Here is a 16,204-nt window from a genome sequence, read left to right as displayed (position 1 = left end):
GCTTCTGCAACTTGCTTCTGTCAGATTAATCTCTTCTCTCTCTCTGCAAAGGAAGAATCCGCTCTTTAGAAAACCTCCTGCCTCCAAGGGTTGTGGTGCAGGTGGTGCAGTCCAAACACTGGAGACAGTCCACAAAAGGTCTGCAACACACCTTCAATGCCAAAATCTTTTTACTCTATGAAGTAAACCTTCAATGCCAAAATCTTACTTCATAAAGTAAGCATTCAATGCCAAATCTTCGCACTTAATAAAGTAAGAAGATTTTCACATTGAAAATGTGTTGCGGACTTCACTTCTCTCCCTGGGCCGCCTATCACATGACTGCAGAACGCCAGTAACTGTTTGTTCAGCAGCATTTTTCCAACTCATAGGTTAGGAGTGTGATGCTACTACAATAAAGAAACTGAAAACCTTGGGAAAATATATGGTTAATGCAGTGCTGGATTTACCATATGGCACTGTATTTACATTGTACAGCGCTGCAATCAGCTGTCATAGGCTGATGTCTATGACAACCGATCATTGTGATTGGCTGGCAGGGAGGGGGGTGATGGAAAAAAAATAAGCAAATTTATTTTTAAAAAAAGATATAAACAAATAAAAAAAAAATAAACAAGCATGCCAGCAACGATTAGAACCCACCAACAGAAAGCTCTGTTGGTGGGCAGAAAAGGTGGGGGGGGGGTCACTTGTGTGCTGCGTTGTACGGCCCTGCAGTGAGCCCTTAAAGCTGCAGTGGCCTGAAGTGTATAAAATAGCCTGGTCACTAGGGGGGTTTGCACAGTCCTGAACTGGTTAATATTGAGGGTACTTCTGGCTACCTAATACTAAGGGACATCTGTAAGTTACTATGACGGGCAAGGGAAGTAAGGGAGAAATGACAGCTGGGACAGCCAGCACAGTTGCAGTGCGGTTCGGTGCGGTGCGGTTTGTAGGTTCATGGAGGGCGGAGTCTAGAGTGCCAGGACATCTGTTTCTCACGCAGTCCTCCAAACCTCCGTTGCTGTTCAGGAACCCTCCAAAGATTGTAAACAAGGCCTTAATCGGGGCCACACTCTTCTTCAAGGAGGAGCGTGACCATACTACGCCTGTGTGAGTACGGCCGTGCCTGGGCAGTAAGCTGGAGCCGCTTATGCATGAGTGACTCCGTGCTACTGCGCAGGTGCAGCCATGTATGCGTGCCCGCGGAACAGCCACGCCCATGCCAGAGGAGGAGCATGGCCCGATCAGCTGGAGGGTCCGCAAGCAGCATCGGGGCCAGAGGACACTGTGGGATGCCTCATTAGGATCCTCTCCTATATACAATGTGCCTAAAATATTTCCCTAATTCATTTACCGTAACTTTCCTGATGACCCTCACAAATAGTTTGTGAGTATTTTTTCCCTAAACTTGGTTGGCATTTCAGTTGGGATATCTTTAGATTTTTTGGTTATTCATTCGCTCCACACACAAGTTATAGACTGCTTGAGCAGACTGCCTTTTGTTTATTACTATTATTGTGTACTTGTGTAGCACTGACACCTTCTGCATCACTTTACAGAGTACATAGTCATGTCACTGACTGTCCTAAGAGGAGCTCACAATAAAATCCTATCATAGTTATAGTCTAATGTCCTCCCATATTATTATTGTGTATTTATGTAGCACTGACATCTTCTGCAGCACTTTACAGAGTACATAGTCATGTCTCTGGCTGTCCTCAGAGGAGCTCTCAATCTAATCCTACCGTAGTCATAGTCTAATGTCCTACCATATTATTATTATGTATGTATATAGCATTGGCATTTTCTGCAGTTCTTTACAGAGTACATAGTCATGTCACTGTCCTCAGAGGACCTACAATCTAAACCTACCATAATCATAGTCTAATGTCCTACCATATTATTATTATGTATTACTATAGCACTGACATCTTCTGCAGTGCTTTACAGAATACATAGGCCTCAATTCACTAAGATCATGCTGGAGATAATAAAGCAAGAGAAAACTTACCTCCACACAGTAAGAGAGTTATCTTATCTCTTCATTCCTTACGTTACCTCTTCTGTAGTTAAGTTACCGCCTCTGTAGTTAAGTTATCTCCTCTGTAGTTAAGTTACCTCCTCAGTTAATGAACAGCCTGTCTTTAACTCTGAAGTTATTTTAAAGGGAAGGTCCAAGCAAAATAAAAAAAATGAGTTTTACTTACCTCGGGCTTCTACTAGCCCCATGCAGCCATCCTGTGCCCTCATAGTCACTCACTGCTGCTCCAGTCCCCCGCTGGCAGCTTTCCGACCTCGGAGGTCGGTGGGCCGCATTGTGTACGTTTTTACGCATTCCCGCTAGTGCAAGAACATTAACACATACATTTTTACGCGTTACTGGTTCAATGCGTACATTTTTACGCATTGAACCAGTAATGCGTAAAAATGTATGTGTTAATGTTCCTGCACTAGTGGGAATGCGTAAAAACGTACGCAATGCGGCCCACCGACCTCCAAGGTCGGAAAGCTGCCAGCGGGGGACTGGAGCAGCAGTGAGTGACTACGAGGGCACAGGATAGCTGCATGGGGCTAGTAGAAGCCCCAAGTAAGTGAAACTCATTTTTTTATTTTGCTTGGACCTTCCCTTTAAGGATTAAAGAGTTAACCTAAAGACAGAAGAGTTAACTTTAGGTTTGCCTGAGGTAAAATGTTTCCTGAATACTACATGCCTTATCACCATGGTAACAACTCTAGAAGAGGTATTAAAGACAGGAGATAAGTAAGGACATCTTCTGCAGCACTTTACAGAGTACATAGTCATGTCACTCACTGTCCTCAGAGGAGCTCACAATCTAATCCTACCATAGCCATAGTCTAATTCCCGACCATCTCCGGTGTGTCACACTCTAATTTCCACCCTTCTTTTTTCACAGGCTAAAGACAGCGATGACGATGAGGAAATTGTACACGTGGATCGAGACCACTTTATGGATGAATTCTTTGAACAGGTACTGTACTTGTATGTGACCCCATAGCTTCTCCTCATGCCTCCCACAGCTCATAGTTTGGTTTTGTGTAATTGCTTGAGTGAAGCTGAATCCTGAGAAGGACCATATATCTTTGGTTGGTTAAAGTAAATGTTAAGTGAACTTAAAAAAAGAAAACAGATACTCACCTATAGAGAAGGAAGGCTCTGGGTCCTATAGAGCCTTCCCACTCCTCTCACGATGCCCTTGTTATAGCGCTGTCACCCCCAGTAGCCGATCAGAATACTGCTCTGTGCCGCTGTGGCAGGCTTCTGAAGTCTTCAGGAGCCCAAGTGCTCCCGAAGACGGGCCGCTCCGTACTGCGTTTGCGTTAGAACGCCCTCTCACATGAGCAGTACGGAGTCACCAATCTTTGGGAGCACTTGGGCTCCCGAAGACTTCCAAAGCCTCCCGTGGCAGCAGATTGGAACAAGGTGACCATGCCGGAATGAGGAGACCATGAGAGAAACGGAAAGTCTCTAGGACCCATAGTTGAGTATCTGTTTTTTAATTTTCAATTTTCATTGGCTTTAACTCTTCATAGAATAAGATACTTTCCACTGTACTCAGAGAGAACTCTTCTTTTCTTCCTGCCACGAGCTTACATTTTTGGCTGCCCTCTCTGTCCACCTTGTTAGTTTTTCCATAACCTTCAGCCCCTAATTTTGGACAACAGCCACGACTCTCCCCCTCACATCACTGTACACACGACGATGTTTTCTCTTGCTTTGTCGGAAAGAGTGTAAACATCTCACTCAGGGCCGAGAGCTTGGCCGCCACTTCTATAAGATACTGTGCCTGGGCGCGTATTTAGGAAGTCACCTGTCACTGCCACGCTGGTGACAAATGAAGGTAATTACAGCTATGGAAAGTAAATAAAGAGGTTTAATTCCCTCAGCAGCTTTCCATTAATATTAACGTCGTTCAGGCAGCCGTCCGTAACTTCCTCCCGGTAAAGACTGACGCTCTTTTCTCTCTTCTCTCTCTGTCCAGGTAGAGGAGATCCGGGGATGTATAGAGAAGTTGTCAGAAGATGTGGAACAGGTGAAGAAGCAGCACAGTGCTATCCTGGCTGCCCCCAACCCTGATGAGAGTAAGCAGACTCAATTTCCTCCTCTTCATTTGTTTAGTCAACTGACTCTTCGTGACCATATGTACTTTTGCATGCTAGATGTGTCTGTCAATCACTGTTTCTTTCAGCTGTTGCATAGGCTTGTTCATAGCTTCATATATGTTGTCTATCCATCCTTGGCTCAGGTGTCCTCTTCTTCATTTGCCCTCAATTTTTCCAAGCATCAAGGATTTCTCCAAAAAATCCAGTCTATCATTATGTGACCAAAGTATTTGAGTTTTAATAGTTGTATCAGCCCCTCTAGTGAACACTCTAACCTTATTCAGTTATTATATCTTATTTAGTTAGATCTTCTGGCAGTCAAGGGAACTCTCAGTAGCTTTCTCCACACCAACAATTCAAAAGGATCAATTGTTCTACACATGACCTTATTTATAGTCCAACTTTTACAGCCATATGTTCTGGGAAGACCATTGCTCTAACTATCCTGATCTTTGTTGGTAAAGTGACATCTCTATCCTTTACTATCTTGGCCAAATTTGCCATCACGTTGCTCCCAAGCAACAAGTGTCTCTGAATCTCATGGCTGCAGCCACCATCTGCAGAAATCTTCGATCCCTGGAAGATTAAATCTTTTCCCCCATCTATTGCTGTTGGTTCGTTGAAGAAGATGACATGACTTGACTTTTTTTGATGATAAGCAATAGACCAGCTTTGGCACTTTCATGTTTGACATTCATGACTAGGCTCTTCAGTTCTTCCTTAGTTTCAACCATCAGAGTGGTATCATCGGAATATATCAGATTGATTTTAATTCCAGCATGTGACTCATCAAAACCAGCATACAGACACAGGTTAGGTGGTCTTATTACCATATCTAGGGGAAAAGGCACATATGGCAAGTATTTAAATTGTGCTGTGGGGAGGGGGTTGGAAGTGAATATAGTGAACCATAAAAGGTATGTCCAGGTGGAAGATGAATGCTCAATCACACAAGGACAAATGCTCAATCATATAAGGACAAATAAGCAGGTCATCATATGCATCTTCCTAATTTTATTTAAATAATTATTATTCACTTTCTGTAAATCCAAAAAAACTTCATTTCACTTTTCAAATATCACTGTGTGTGTCACTTATATGATATATTCAACTGACATGTTTTATCGTAACAACCAATGATTTATACAGGAAAATAATGATGATTAACAAGGTTGCCGAAACTTTCGCATCCCACTGTATATCTTTGGCAGCATGATGGAATCTAGCTCTCTTGTCTTGAAACACCACAGTCTGAGATTTAATTTCTGGACACGACACTAAGGGTCGGATTGGAGAGTGATGGATGTGTTTTGGAAGGAAATTCCAGACAAGGGTAGAGGCCTCCTCCAACCTAACCACTGTTGATGTAATGAGTACATCTTGTCTCCTCTGGGTCCCACCCAAAAGGTCTCAAGTCATGGTTACTGTGCATCTGCGACTGGTCATGCATGTCCATGTCCATGCACCTCATTGATTGTTTCTTCCCCATGTATGTCCTCACTAGTCTCCAAATACCACCCCAACTGCAACCTTCACTCTACACACAACCTTCTTCTGTCCTCCTCTAGAAATCAACTCCTACCTCTTGCATATACAAAACTTTTCACAAGCCTCTACCCTTGTCTGGAATTTCCTTCCAAAACACATCCATCACTCTCACAATCTTTTAAACTTTTAATCACACCCTTAAAACTCAAACTAATGGACAATCTAACCTAGGCCATCCCCCCTTTAGCCTCTGAACAAACTCTGCGTCTTCCTGGATATAATTTAAAAACTTCTGGTACTGTGTTTCTTGTCAAATGTTGCTGGTTCAGCAATGTAATGTTATCTTGGCTACTTAGTGTACTAGAGAAACTGGAACAAGGGTATAACGTGTATTATGGACCTCTGATGGCCCAAGTAGTGCTGAGAACCACATTATTATTATAAGCACAGGTAACACAAGCCTTGCTCTCCTCAAATGATTTGTGATACTTTCTGGCATGTTTGCTCAGTGTGAACAGGAGCCCCCAAATGTCTGCAACCCAAAGATGGGTCGGCACCACCAAAATGTAAAGTATAGCTCTTTATTCAGTAGCAGGAAAAAAGGGCGCCGGCGGCTAGTGGACGAAAAGGGCATCGCCATAGATTCTAATGCAATTATTGTTAATACAGTGAAAAAAGTGCGCTCGATAAATATCGTTAACAACTTCAGAACATTAAAGTTTTTGAAGTATGTTATCGTTTTAGAAGCTTGCAACGTTATAGTTTTTATCATATTATTTTGTTTGTGTGTACAGATTTTACGTTATCAAAGATATTATCGATTCTATGTGTAAAAGGGTGTTTCTGCAGGGGGAGTGGTTAGGGTTAGGCATCACCCAGGGGCGGTTAGGGTTAGGCAACACCAGGGGGTGTGTGGTTAGTGTTAGGCAACACCAGGGGGTGTGTGGTTAGGGTTAGGCAACACCACCAGGTGAGTGGTTAGGTTTAAGCACCACTGGGGGGGGGGCTTAGGGTCACTCACCACTGGGGGGTGGTTAGGGTTAGGCACCACGGGGGGGGGGGGTGTTTAGGGTTAGGAACCACCAGTGAGGTGGTTAGGGTTAGGCACCATCAGGGGAGGCTTCTGTGTGAGAGTAGGGTTGTGTTAAGCTGTATTGTTGTATTACGTTACGATTTTTAACGGTAATATATTTTCGTTATCAACTCCCGTCTGTTTTAATTTAAAACTGTTTTAACAATGTTCATCATTATTGAGATTTCGTTATCCAGACAGGCCCTTTTTTCCTGGCGCCCTTTTTTCATGAACGCTTTTATTCCAACACAAGGACAAACAGTGACAGACCGCTGTTTCGGGCAAAAGCCCTTTCTCAAATTGATTTCACAGTTTGAGGAAGGGTTTTTGCCCGAAACAGCAGTCTGTCACTGTTTATCCTTGTGGTGGAATAACGAGCTATACTTTACATTTTGGTGGTGCTGACCCATCTTTGGATTGCGGACTTTGTGATCCCCAGAGACACAGGGGCTGAGGTTGTGGCACACCACGTCTACTTTTTGTGGTGCTTCTTCTCACCTTGGAATCTTGCCTAAATGTCTGCAGGCACATACTGTGTATAACAATGGAATATGATTACCACTATTCTACCATCGACCTATCTAATCATATCCTCACCCCTCGAGGCAGTTGGTTACAGCGCCGAGCACTCAAACTAGGAGATTTGAGCGGCAGCAGGGTAACCCGCCATTAGACTCACCCTGCATCCAGCTCGCCAACGGCGTACATATACGTACGCTCCCCCTATCTATGCTTAAATTTAAACTACCTATTACCTAGCCTAACACTAACCTACCCCTTACCTTTGACTAATAGTAACACCGCCGATACCCGCAGCCCGGCTACTTAGTAACCAATCTCCAGAGCTATCGCCGCATTCTAAGGAGAAAGAGGCGCCCACACCCACGACTGCCTGCATAATTAGGCACTTGTTATTGACCTGAGGAAGGGGGCTAGCACCCGTCTTATTGTGCATCATTAAAACGATATATCTGTATACCGAGCGGGAACGGTCTTTTTCCCGTAGGATCTGTCAGTGGTTGTAGGAGTGCAACCATTGTGAGTATACGGTAAATAACTACACTTTTCTCGGCCATATATCCTAACGATACTGCACTATTGGCTTCCTGGTCTCTCTCATTGCAGAATCTTGGGGGTTGGAATTTCAACCACTAGGAATCACCTTAAGGCCTCTTGCACACTGCAAGCGATTCCGATTCAGATTCCGCTTTTTAATCAGTTTTTACATCCGATTCAGATTCTGATTTGCAGTTTGCTCCCTGCACACTGAAAATCTGAATCTGAATCGGATGTAAAAACTGATTAACCTCCTGAGCGATAATTCCGAGCTGAGCTCGGGGTATGTTGCGCAGGAGGATTTCTCAGGCCCCGCTGGGCCGATTTGCATAATTTTTTTTTGTTACACGCAGCTAGCACTTTGCTAGCTGCGTGTAACTTCCGATCGCCGCCGCTCGCCGCCGATCCGCCGCTACACGCCGTTCCGCGCAGCCCCCCCCCCTCCCCAACCCCTTGCGCAGCCTGGCCAATCAGTGCCAGGCAGCGCTGAGGGGTGGATCGGAACTCCCTATGACGTCCATGACGTCGGTGACGTCATCCCGCCCCGTCGCCATGGCGACCAGGGAAGCCCAGCAGGAAATCCCGTTCTGAACGGGATTTCCTGCTTACTCTGATCGCCGAAGGCGATCGGAGTGGGTGGGGGGATGCCGCTGCGCTGCGGCTATCATGTAGCGAGCCCTGGGCTCGCTACATGATTTAAAAAATAAAAAAAAATTAAAAAATAGTGCTGCGCCACCTCCTGGGCGATATAATTGTATCGCCCTGAGGGTTAAAAAACGGAATCTGAATCGGAATCGCGTGCAGTGTGCAAGAGGCCTGAATCTTCGTCGTACCGCCACATTCACCACCGATAGCCGAGTTTTGATAGTATAGACCAGTGTTTCTCAACTTTTTCTACCCAAGTACCCCCTATCGCAATTCAGTTCCAGCCAAGTACCCCCCCATGTGTATGTTTATATATATATATATATATATATATATCCCCCACCACAGGTATAGGTGCCCCCGTACAGATAGATAGCCAGGTATAGGTGCCTGCCCCCAGTATAGGTACCCTCAGTATAGCTAGGTATAGGTGCCCTCAGTATAGCTAGGCATGGGTCCCCCCAGTATAGCCAGGCATGGGTGGGTGCCCTCAGTATAGCTAGGCTTGGGTGCCCCCCACTATAGCTAGGCATGGGTGCCCTCAGTATGGCCTGGCATGGGTGCCCCCAGTATAGCTAGGTATAGTTGCTCCCAGTATAGCTAGTTATATGTGCCCCAGTAAAGCTAGGTATAGGTGCCCCCAGTGTAGCTAGGTATAGGTGCCCCAGTGTAGCTAGGAATATGTGCCCCCAGTATAGCTAGGTATAGGTGCCCCCAGTAAAGCTAGGTATAGATGCCCCCAGTAAATCTAGGTATATGTGCCCGCAGTATAGCCAGGCATGGGTGCCCTCGGTATAGCCAGGAGGGGGACGCAGCGCAAAACGGGGGAGCATGCCCACACATAGCGGCGGCGAGGGGGGTCCACTCCCCCCCTCCCTCACCTTGGGCTCCCCCGTCAGCGTTTCCCCCTCCAACACTCATTAATAGCAGCGGCGGCGGCATGGTAAAAGGAACACGGACTTACTTCTGTGTTCCATGTCGAAGGTCCTTCTCTGTCAGCGATGACGCCACTTCCTGTTTATCAGGAAGTAGCGTCATCGCTGACAGAGAAGGACCTCCGGCGTGGAACGCGGAAGTCCACGTTCCTTTTACCATGCCGCCGCCGCTGCTGCTATTTATGAGTGTCGGAGGGGGAAGCACTGACGGGGGAGCCCAAGGTGAGGGAGGGGGGGGGGAGTGGACCCCCCTCCCCGCCGCTATGTGTGGGCATGCTCCCTCATTTTGCGCTGCGTCCCCACTGGGCTGCGTACCCCCTGCTGTGGTCTCAGGGGGTACGCGAAACACTGGCTATAGACAAAATCCGGTGCATCAGGTGCCCAAATTACTGCTGTAGCTGCATATTAAAGAACTTTACATAGCCTCCTATCCATTTTTGGCCAAAGATCACACTTAAATTACCTCTTTCGATCTCAGCCTACTTGTCTTCCCAGTACAGCCATCACAGGCCAATTACCTCCAGAAGAGAGGAGCCGGGTCCTGCTCTCCTCCGACTGTAAACAGGGTGATTTCTAAACAACCACACTTAAGAAGCCGGCTGGATCTGCCAGCGATTTCACACACTAAGCGCCTGCTTTCTCAAAGACCCTCTTTACAGCCGGAGGAGCGCTGGACCTGGTAATTTTCTTCTAGAGGAAAACAGTAATTGCGCCACATGATTGTTGCACTGTTCGCTGTCACAGCTGAAGAGGCTGAGTGTGTGGAAGCGCGGTGGAGCAGGTATGCCACCCCACTGAGGAGACATATGGACGGGTCTCTATAAAGGTGCGTACACACGCCCAATTACTGCCGCACGCGTGGAGCAGGACTTTATCCCTCGAGTGCAGTGCAGACAAGTCGCTAGCCTACAGGCCAGTGATGCTTTCTGTTGCCGTAGAAAGGGGGAGGAGTAAGTATTACTAGCGGGGGGGTTGCTAGGATACTAAGAGATCCTGCACACTTTTGGGCACTCCAGCTGAAAAATGGGCATAGCCACGTACCAGAATGTGGGTGTGGCCATGGTGCAGCCAAATTTACATGAACTTAACAGCGGTCTAAGTAGGCCTGCCCAGCAAAATACCCTAACCTTGTAGTGGGCACCCTCCCCTGCTCCCACCGCAACTCCCAGCATGCCCTCATAAAGGCACCACAGCCTCCATAGAGGCATTACAGCACCCAGCATGCCTCCCATTGATGCACCACAGCTCCCAGCATGCCCCCCATTGTGGCTCCACAGCGGCCGGAGGTGAGTACTACCATCCCTCCTGACTTTGCCTGGGGAACATCCAGGGCACACCAGAATAGATCTGTGGCACGTGCTACGGATCTTTGGGGCTAGCGACGCCCTGATTTCTAGAAAGGTCGCAAAGGCACAAGCCTAGAACAGCTGTTGCCCAAGGGGATACATAGACGTAGAGGAGGAGTTGATGCAAATGGAAGAGGAAGTGCCCAGTGCAAAAGGCAGAATGGAAATGGGGAGTGGCCTCCCAAGGAAGCTGTAAGAGAAAGAGAGGGATGCTGTGCATGGATGTTACCTAAGGGTGAGGGAGCTTCACATGGGATATGAGGGGAGATGCTGGAACAGCAAGAACAGGGAGCACAACTTTACATGTCTGAGCGCTCTACCTTCACTACCAGAAACTGTGTATGCATAGAACCTGTATGGTGGAAGCAGTGGTGGGCGGGGCTGGGCTCTGCTTATGACGGAAGCAATGGTGGGTGGGGCTAGGCCTTACCCAGAGGCTACAGAGGAGTTCCCCCTGGTTTCGCCAGCAGATCAGTTGTTTCAGCGCTCAAAAGCTGCTAATATAGCACCCATGGAACATGCCATATCTACCATACGCCGCATTTACCCCCAGGTGGTCTTATTGGGTGAATGGCTGCCAACTATGGCAGAGCAAGCCAAGATGGCCGTTCTTCCTCAAGATGGCCTCTGTTTTGCTTGTCCAATAATATTATTCTGTAATGTTCATAATAATAAGCAAGTCAACCTAAAAGTCATCTTTGCCTGATCTGTGAGGTCACGTGATCTGATTTACATGTCAGCTGATAATCTAATAGGCAGATTCCTAATTTTCTTGTCCAAGTCAAGCGGGACTCCTCCAATTTCCTACTTTTAAGCCTCCTAATTGGCCCATTAATGTGATGAGTGGCTTCGTTGTACACTAGGGAAGCACTGGAGAGCCACCCCCTTTGCATTGACATAAGCCTGTATAACTCCTGATCTTCTTGACATGCAGTTTTTACTAAAGATGATTACTAGGGATGACTTGCAGATCTCCACTGATCCAGGGGGAGAAAGCCTCTGCTAGCAAAGAAAAGCCGATAGGTGCCGATCTGTGAGTCCGATGAATTAATATACCTTTCATCGCAAAATGCAGATCGTATACAAATGCAGAAAAAAGCAACGCCATTGTACTACACTAGATGTGTGGCAAAAACCAGACTGGCACCTCTCCAGCCCCTACTGAACTCTGCAATACTCACCTCTGCCGCTCATCTGATCCAGCCCCTCTCTGCCAATCTCTCCACTGGCTACCAATTACCACTAGGTTCCAGTGCCTATCATACAAACACGCAAGAGTCGGGAACCAGGACAACTTCCCTGTAGGTGCGATCGGGCAGTCCCTTATTAGGCAGCTTTTTATGTCCACTAAACAGAGTAAAAACACACAAAGGAGAGAGCGCTCTAAGTATGAGTAAAAAGGCAGCCTCTCTCAGCATTCATTCCTTTTACGGCCAAGGACCGGTCTCTCGATCTGTAACCAAGACAGTGGCGTAGCTAAGGAGCTGTGGGCCCCGATGCAAGTTTTACAATGAGGCCCCCCAAGCACTCTATACAGAACAATTAATACGGCGCACCAAAACCTGCCAATGGCAACTACAGTGTCAGAGGTGCTAGAATGGGATGGGGAACAGTTTGTTAATGATTACCACTATTCAAAGTATCTTTAGAAGTGATTTTTATGAGCACAGGACCAATAGAGAGCTAATACTGTAGTTGAGAGAGGGCCCTTCAGGGCCCCTCTGGCCCAAGGGCCCCGATGCGGTCGCTACCTCTGCACCCCCTATTGCTACGCCCCTGAACCAAGACACTGGTGCAGTATCCAGTGGGGGCTGCAGGCAGGCTGGGCTCTCGGACCGCTGGCTGGGATGATCCACAGTGTAACTGCTAGTGAGCTAGATCATTCGGCATAGGCGTGCGCTCTCCTCGAGGTCAGTGCAGGAAGAGAGAGAGCGGCATCCCTATGTCATGAGTGGCTGGTAGTCATATGCACAATAGCCGTGTCAAGTGGTTGTTAGGCACCGCAGCGGCGACAACTAAAAACAGGGAGGCTAGAGGAAATATAAGAAAAGGGGAAATAGTTTATTTAAAATGCGACGTGTTTCTCAGAGACCGCAATCTCTGTTTCATCATACAAATACAGCACAGTCCCGAGTATCCAGCACCAGCGGGGATCACCTGATGTCAGATACATGTGCTTGCCGGTTGCTTAAAGGGATACTGTAGGGAGGGGGTCGGAAGAAAATGAGCTGAACTTACCCGGGGCTTCTAATTGTCCCCCGCAGACATCCTGTGTTGGCGCAGCCACTCCCCAATGCTCCGGCCCCGCCTCCAGTTCACTTCTGGAATTTTAGACTTTAAAGCCTGAAAACCACTGCGCCTGCGTTGCCGTGTCCTCGATCCCGCTGATGTCATCAAGAGTGCACATCGCAGGCCCAGTATGGTCTGCGTCTGCGCAGTACACTCCTGGTGACATCAGTGGGAGCGAGGACACGGCAATGCAGGCGCAGTGGTTTTCAGGCTTTAAAGTCTAAAATTCCAGAAGTGAACCGGAGGTGGGGCCGGAGCATCGGTGAGTGGCTGCGCCAACACAGGATGTCTGCGGGGGACAATTAGAAGCCCCGGGTAAGTTCAACTCATTTTCCCCAGAACCCCCTACAGTATCCCTTTAAACAACTGGCTGAAATAGCACAAACCTCCCCCCTGAAATACTCAGGACCCTGCAGCCATGTCTGGCAGCCTTCCTTACCTTATCCCGGGATCCGAGTAGCTTTCCAGCTTACCCCATGCAGGCAAGTTGTTGTGTCACCTGACCCCCATCGGGTCAGGTGACATGCCGGCTTTTGTATACAGACGCTGAAGCCGCTAGGAGGTCAAGGAAGGCTGCCAGACATTGCTGGAGGGTCGGTAAGTATTATACAGCCTGCCAGCATCCAAAAAAAGGCCCCTACAAAAAGGTCCCCATTATCCCTCAGGCATGCCGGTTGCTTGAGCCTTCCAGTTGCTTGAATTCCAAGACTTCTCATGAGCATCACCTCTCTTTTGGAATGCTCTCCCACGGCCAGTCCGTCATGCTCCAAGCCTGGAAACCATCAAACGTTCTCTCAAAACAAACCTGTCCAGACAAGCTTATAATTTTCTATGGGTAGCATTGGAGTCTCACTGCCTCATCCGCTAACCCGTGTCTCCAACCCACCAGCCTCTAGACTGTGAGCTGGCAAGGGCAGGGACCAGTGGGGTAGCTAAGAAGCTGTGGGCCCCAGTGCAAGTTTTGCATTGGGGGGCCCCCCAAGCATGCTATACATAACTATTGATAAGGCACACCAAAACCAATCAAGGACAACCACAGTGTCAGAGGTGCAAGAAGGGGATGGGAAACTTGTGTGTTAATGATCACTACTATTCCAATCAACTATAGAAGTGAATATTATAAGCACAGGACCAAAAAAGAGCTAATTCTGTGGTTGAGGGTGGGATCATGGGGCCCCTCTAGCCCAAGGGCCCGATGCGGTCGCTACCTCTGCACCCTCTATTGCTAGGCCACAGGCAGGGACCTCCTTCTAGTGTTTCTTATTCTGCTGCAATTTATCATATTAACATGTACCAACATTGGTGATGTCTCAAACCACACATCAACTATGTATGCATTTGTATCTGTATTGCTGGATGTCCTGACCGTACAGAGTTTTGAACGCATCATGTATCTATCCTCCCTACTACTCCCTACTACAGCAAAGTCTTGAGTATCTGGCACCGGCAGGGATCGCCTGATGCAGGATACATAATTACATAGTTATTTGGGTTGAAAAAAGACATACGTCCATCGAGTTCAACCAGAAAACAAAGTACAACACCATCCTGCTACCTCACATATGTTGATCCAGAGGAAGGCGAAAAACCCTTACAAGGCATGGTCCAATTAGCCCCAAAAGGGAAAAAAATTCCTTCCCGAATGCCACTGTTACGTGTGTTTGACGGTTGGTTGTTTGAGCAACCGGCCACAAAAGCACAAACTTCCCTCTCCTAAATACTTACTGAGCCTCCAGAGATGTCTAGCATGGAATCTGGCATGTCACCTGACCCACATTGTGTCACGTGACATGCCGGGAGGCATCCACCAAAGCCGCTAGGAGTCTGCTAGGTGCTGCAGGAAGGTTGTTAGACATCGCTGGAGGCTCGGTAAGTATTTTCCAAGCCTGCAAACCAGCCCAAAACAAAGTCCCCTTTATCCCTTAGGCATGCTGGTTAGTTGAGACTTCCAGTTGCCCGAGTTCCAGATAACGGGGATTTTGCTGTTTTTGTTTTTTTACTATGTACAGTGCTAGTGAAGATGTTGGTGCTATATAAATTAAAAAAAAATATTAATAATGTTCGACTGATGGGATTTGCGTAAAAACGCACACGATTCCAGATAAGCGTGAACCGTGTCTAACGCATCCCGTTACTGTAGCGCGCGGTAGTTACAGCAGTAGGTTTTCTCGCTTCAGATTATTATTATTATTATTTTATTTCATGACTTCTACTAAAGATTTTGTCTGTAACTTTTATTTCCTGCAGAGACCAAACAGGAGCTGGAGGACCTCACAGCCGACATCAAGAAAACGGCCAACAAAGTTCGCTCCAAGTTGAAAGGTCAGTGCGCCATTCTGCCCCGTCCTCAGCCTCGACCTTCACAGGATAAAGGCATTCTTCTTCCATAGCTGGAGGGATTCAGCGCTTGAGCTGAGATGAATGAGAGAGAGAGAGCTGATTCCGCCCACCTCCTGCTGCTCTCAGCGGTGTGGCTACGTGCTGGTATGACAGCCATGTGCTCAGAGCTGCACCTATCACTGACGCTTTTCCCACAGCGCTGCAACATCTGCTGATTCTGCAGTGGATAGCCAGTGACCGCAGTGTGCTCTAGCAGGAGGACTGCGGCACCAGCTAGTGGCTGATCGCGGAACTGCAGGCTAGTGTCAATGGAAATTTTTTTATCAGTTCCGCCTGTTTAACATTAACCTTTTGTAATGGGTATCAATATTAGGCTCTAAACAGGACACCCTTTTACTTAAAGGGGAAAAAACCCTAATGATATAGTGAATTGTATGTGTTTATCTCTCCCACCAGGGGATTTATCTAAAATAAAATTGCGCCGCTGTTGGATAAATATGATCATTTCCAATTGAGGGCTCGTTTCCACTATTGCGGTGCAGAATCGCCTGGATTCCACCGCTGTTGAAATTGCATGAAGTAGCATGCGGATGCGAATTTTTGCGCGTTTTTTGCCGCGAATTCGCATGCGAATTCGCATAGGTGAGGGTATATGCGAATTTAACTATGTCACTGCCTGTTTGAAGTTACATTGGTTCCTATGCGAATTCGCATGAAAATTCGCATACCATAGCCGCATGCGAATTTCCTATTAAATACATTAGCGGCGATTCGCATGCATTCCACTCGCAGGCAAATTCGTTGGCTCTTTTGTGCGTTTTTTTACCGCTGAAAAAAACGCACCTCAACAACGCTACAGTGGAAACAGGCCCATCCACTTGCATTACATGTGCGAATCCGCATGCGTTGGACGCATGCGGATTCGTGAT

The 16,204-nt window shown here is 47.2% G+C and overlaps 1 protein-coding gene across 5 annotated transcripts in view; it reads left to right on the top strand.

The window, feature by feature from the left end:
• STX1B (syntaxin 1B) overlaps positions 1–16,204 on the top strand; it is a 138,916-nt gene that overhangs the window by 100,206 nt on the left and 22,506 nt on the right. For all 5 annotated transcript variants that reach the window (XM_068243927.1, XM_068243926.1, XM_068243930.1 and 2 more), the window contains exons 2-4: positions 2,898–2,972; positions 3,984–4,083; positions 15,183–15,257. In XM_068243927.1, the coding sequence (XP_068100028.1) occupies positions 2,898–2,972; positions 3,984–4,083; positions 15,183–15,257 (250 nt within the window). The remainder of the gene's footprint in view (positions 1–2,897; positions 2,973–3,983; positions 4,084–15,182; positions 15,258–16,204) is intronic.

This window comes from Hyperolius riggenbachi, chromosome 7 (genome assembly GCF_040937935.1).
Source record: "Hyperolius riggenbachi isolate aHypRig1 chromosome 7, aHypRig1.pri, whole genome shotgun sequence".
NCBI classification, from domain to species: domain Eukaryota; kingdom Metazoa; phylum Chordata; class Amphibia; order Anura; family Hyperoliidae; genus Hyperolius; species Hyperolius riggenbachi.
The sequence above is the reverse complement of the archived record's forward strand: the minus strand, read 5'-3'. Positions and strand labels throughout refer to the sequence as shown.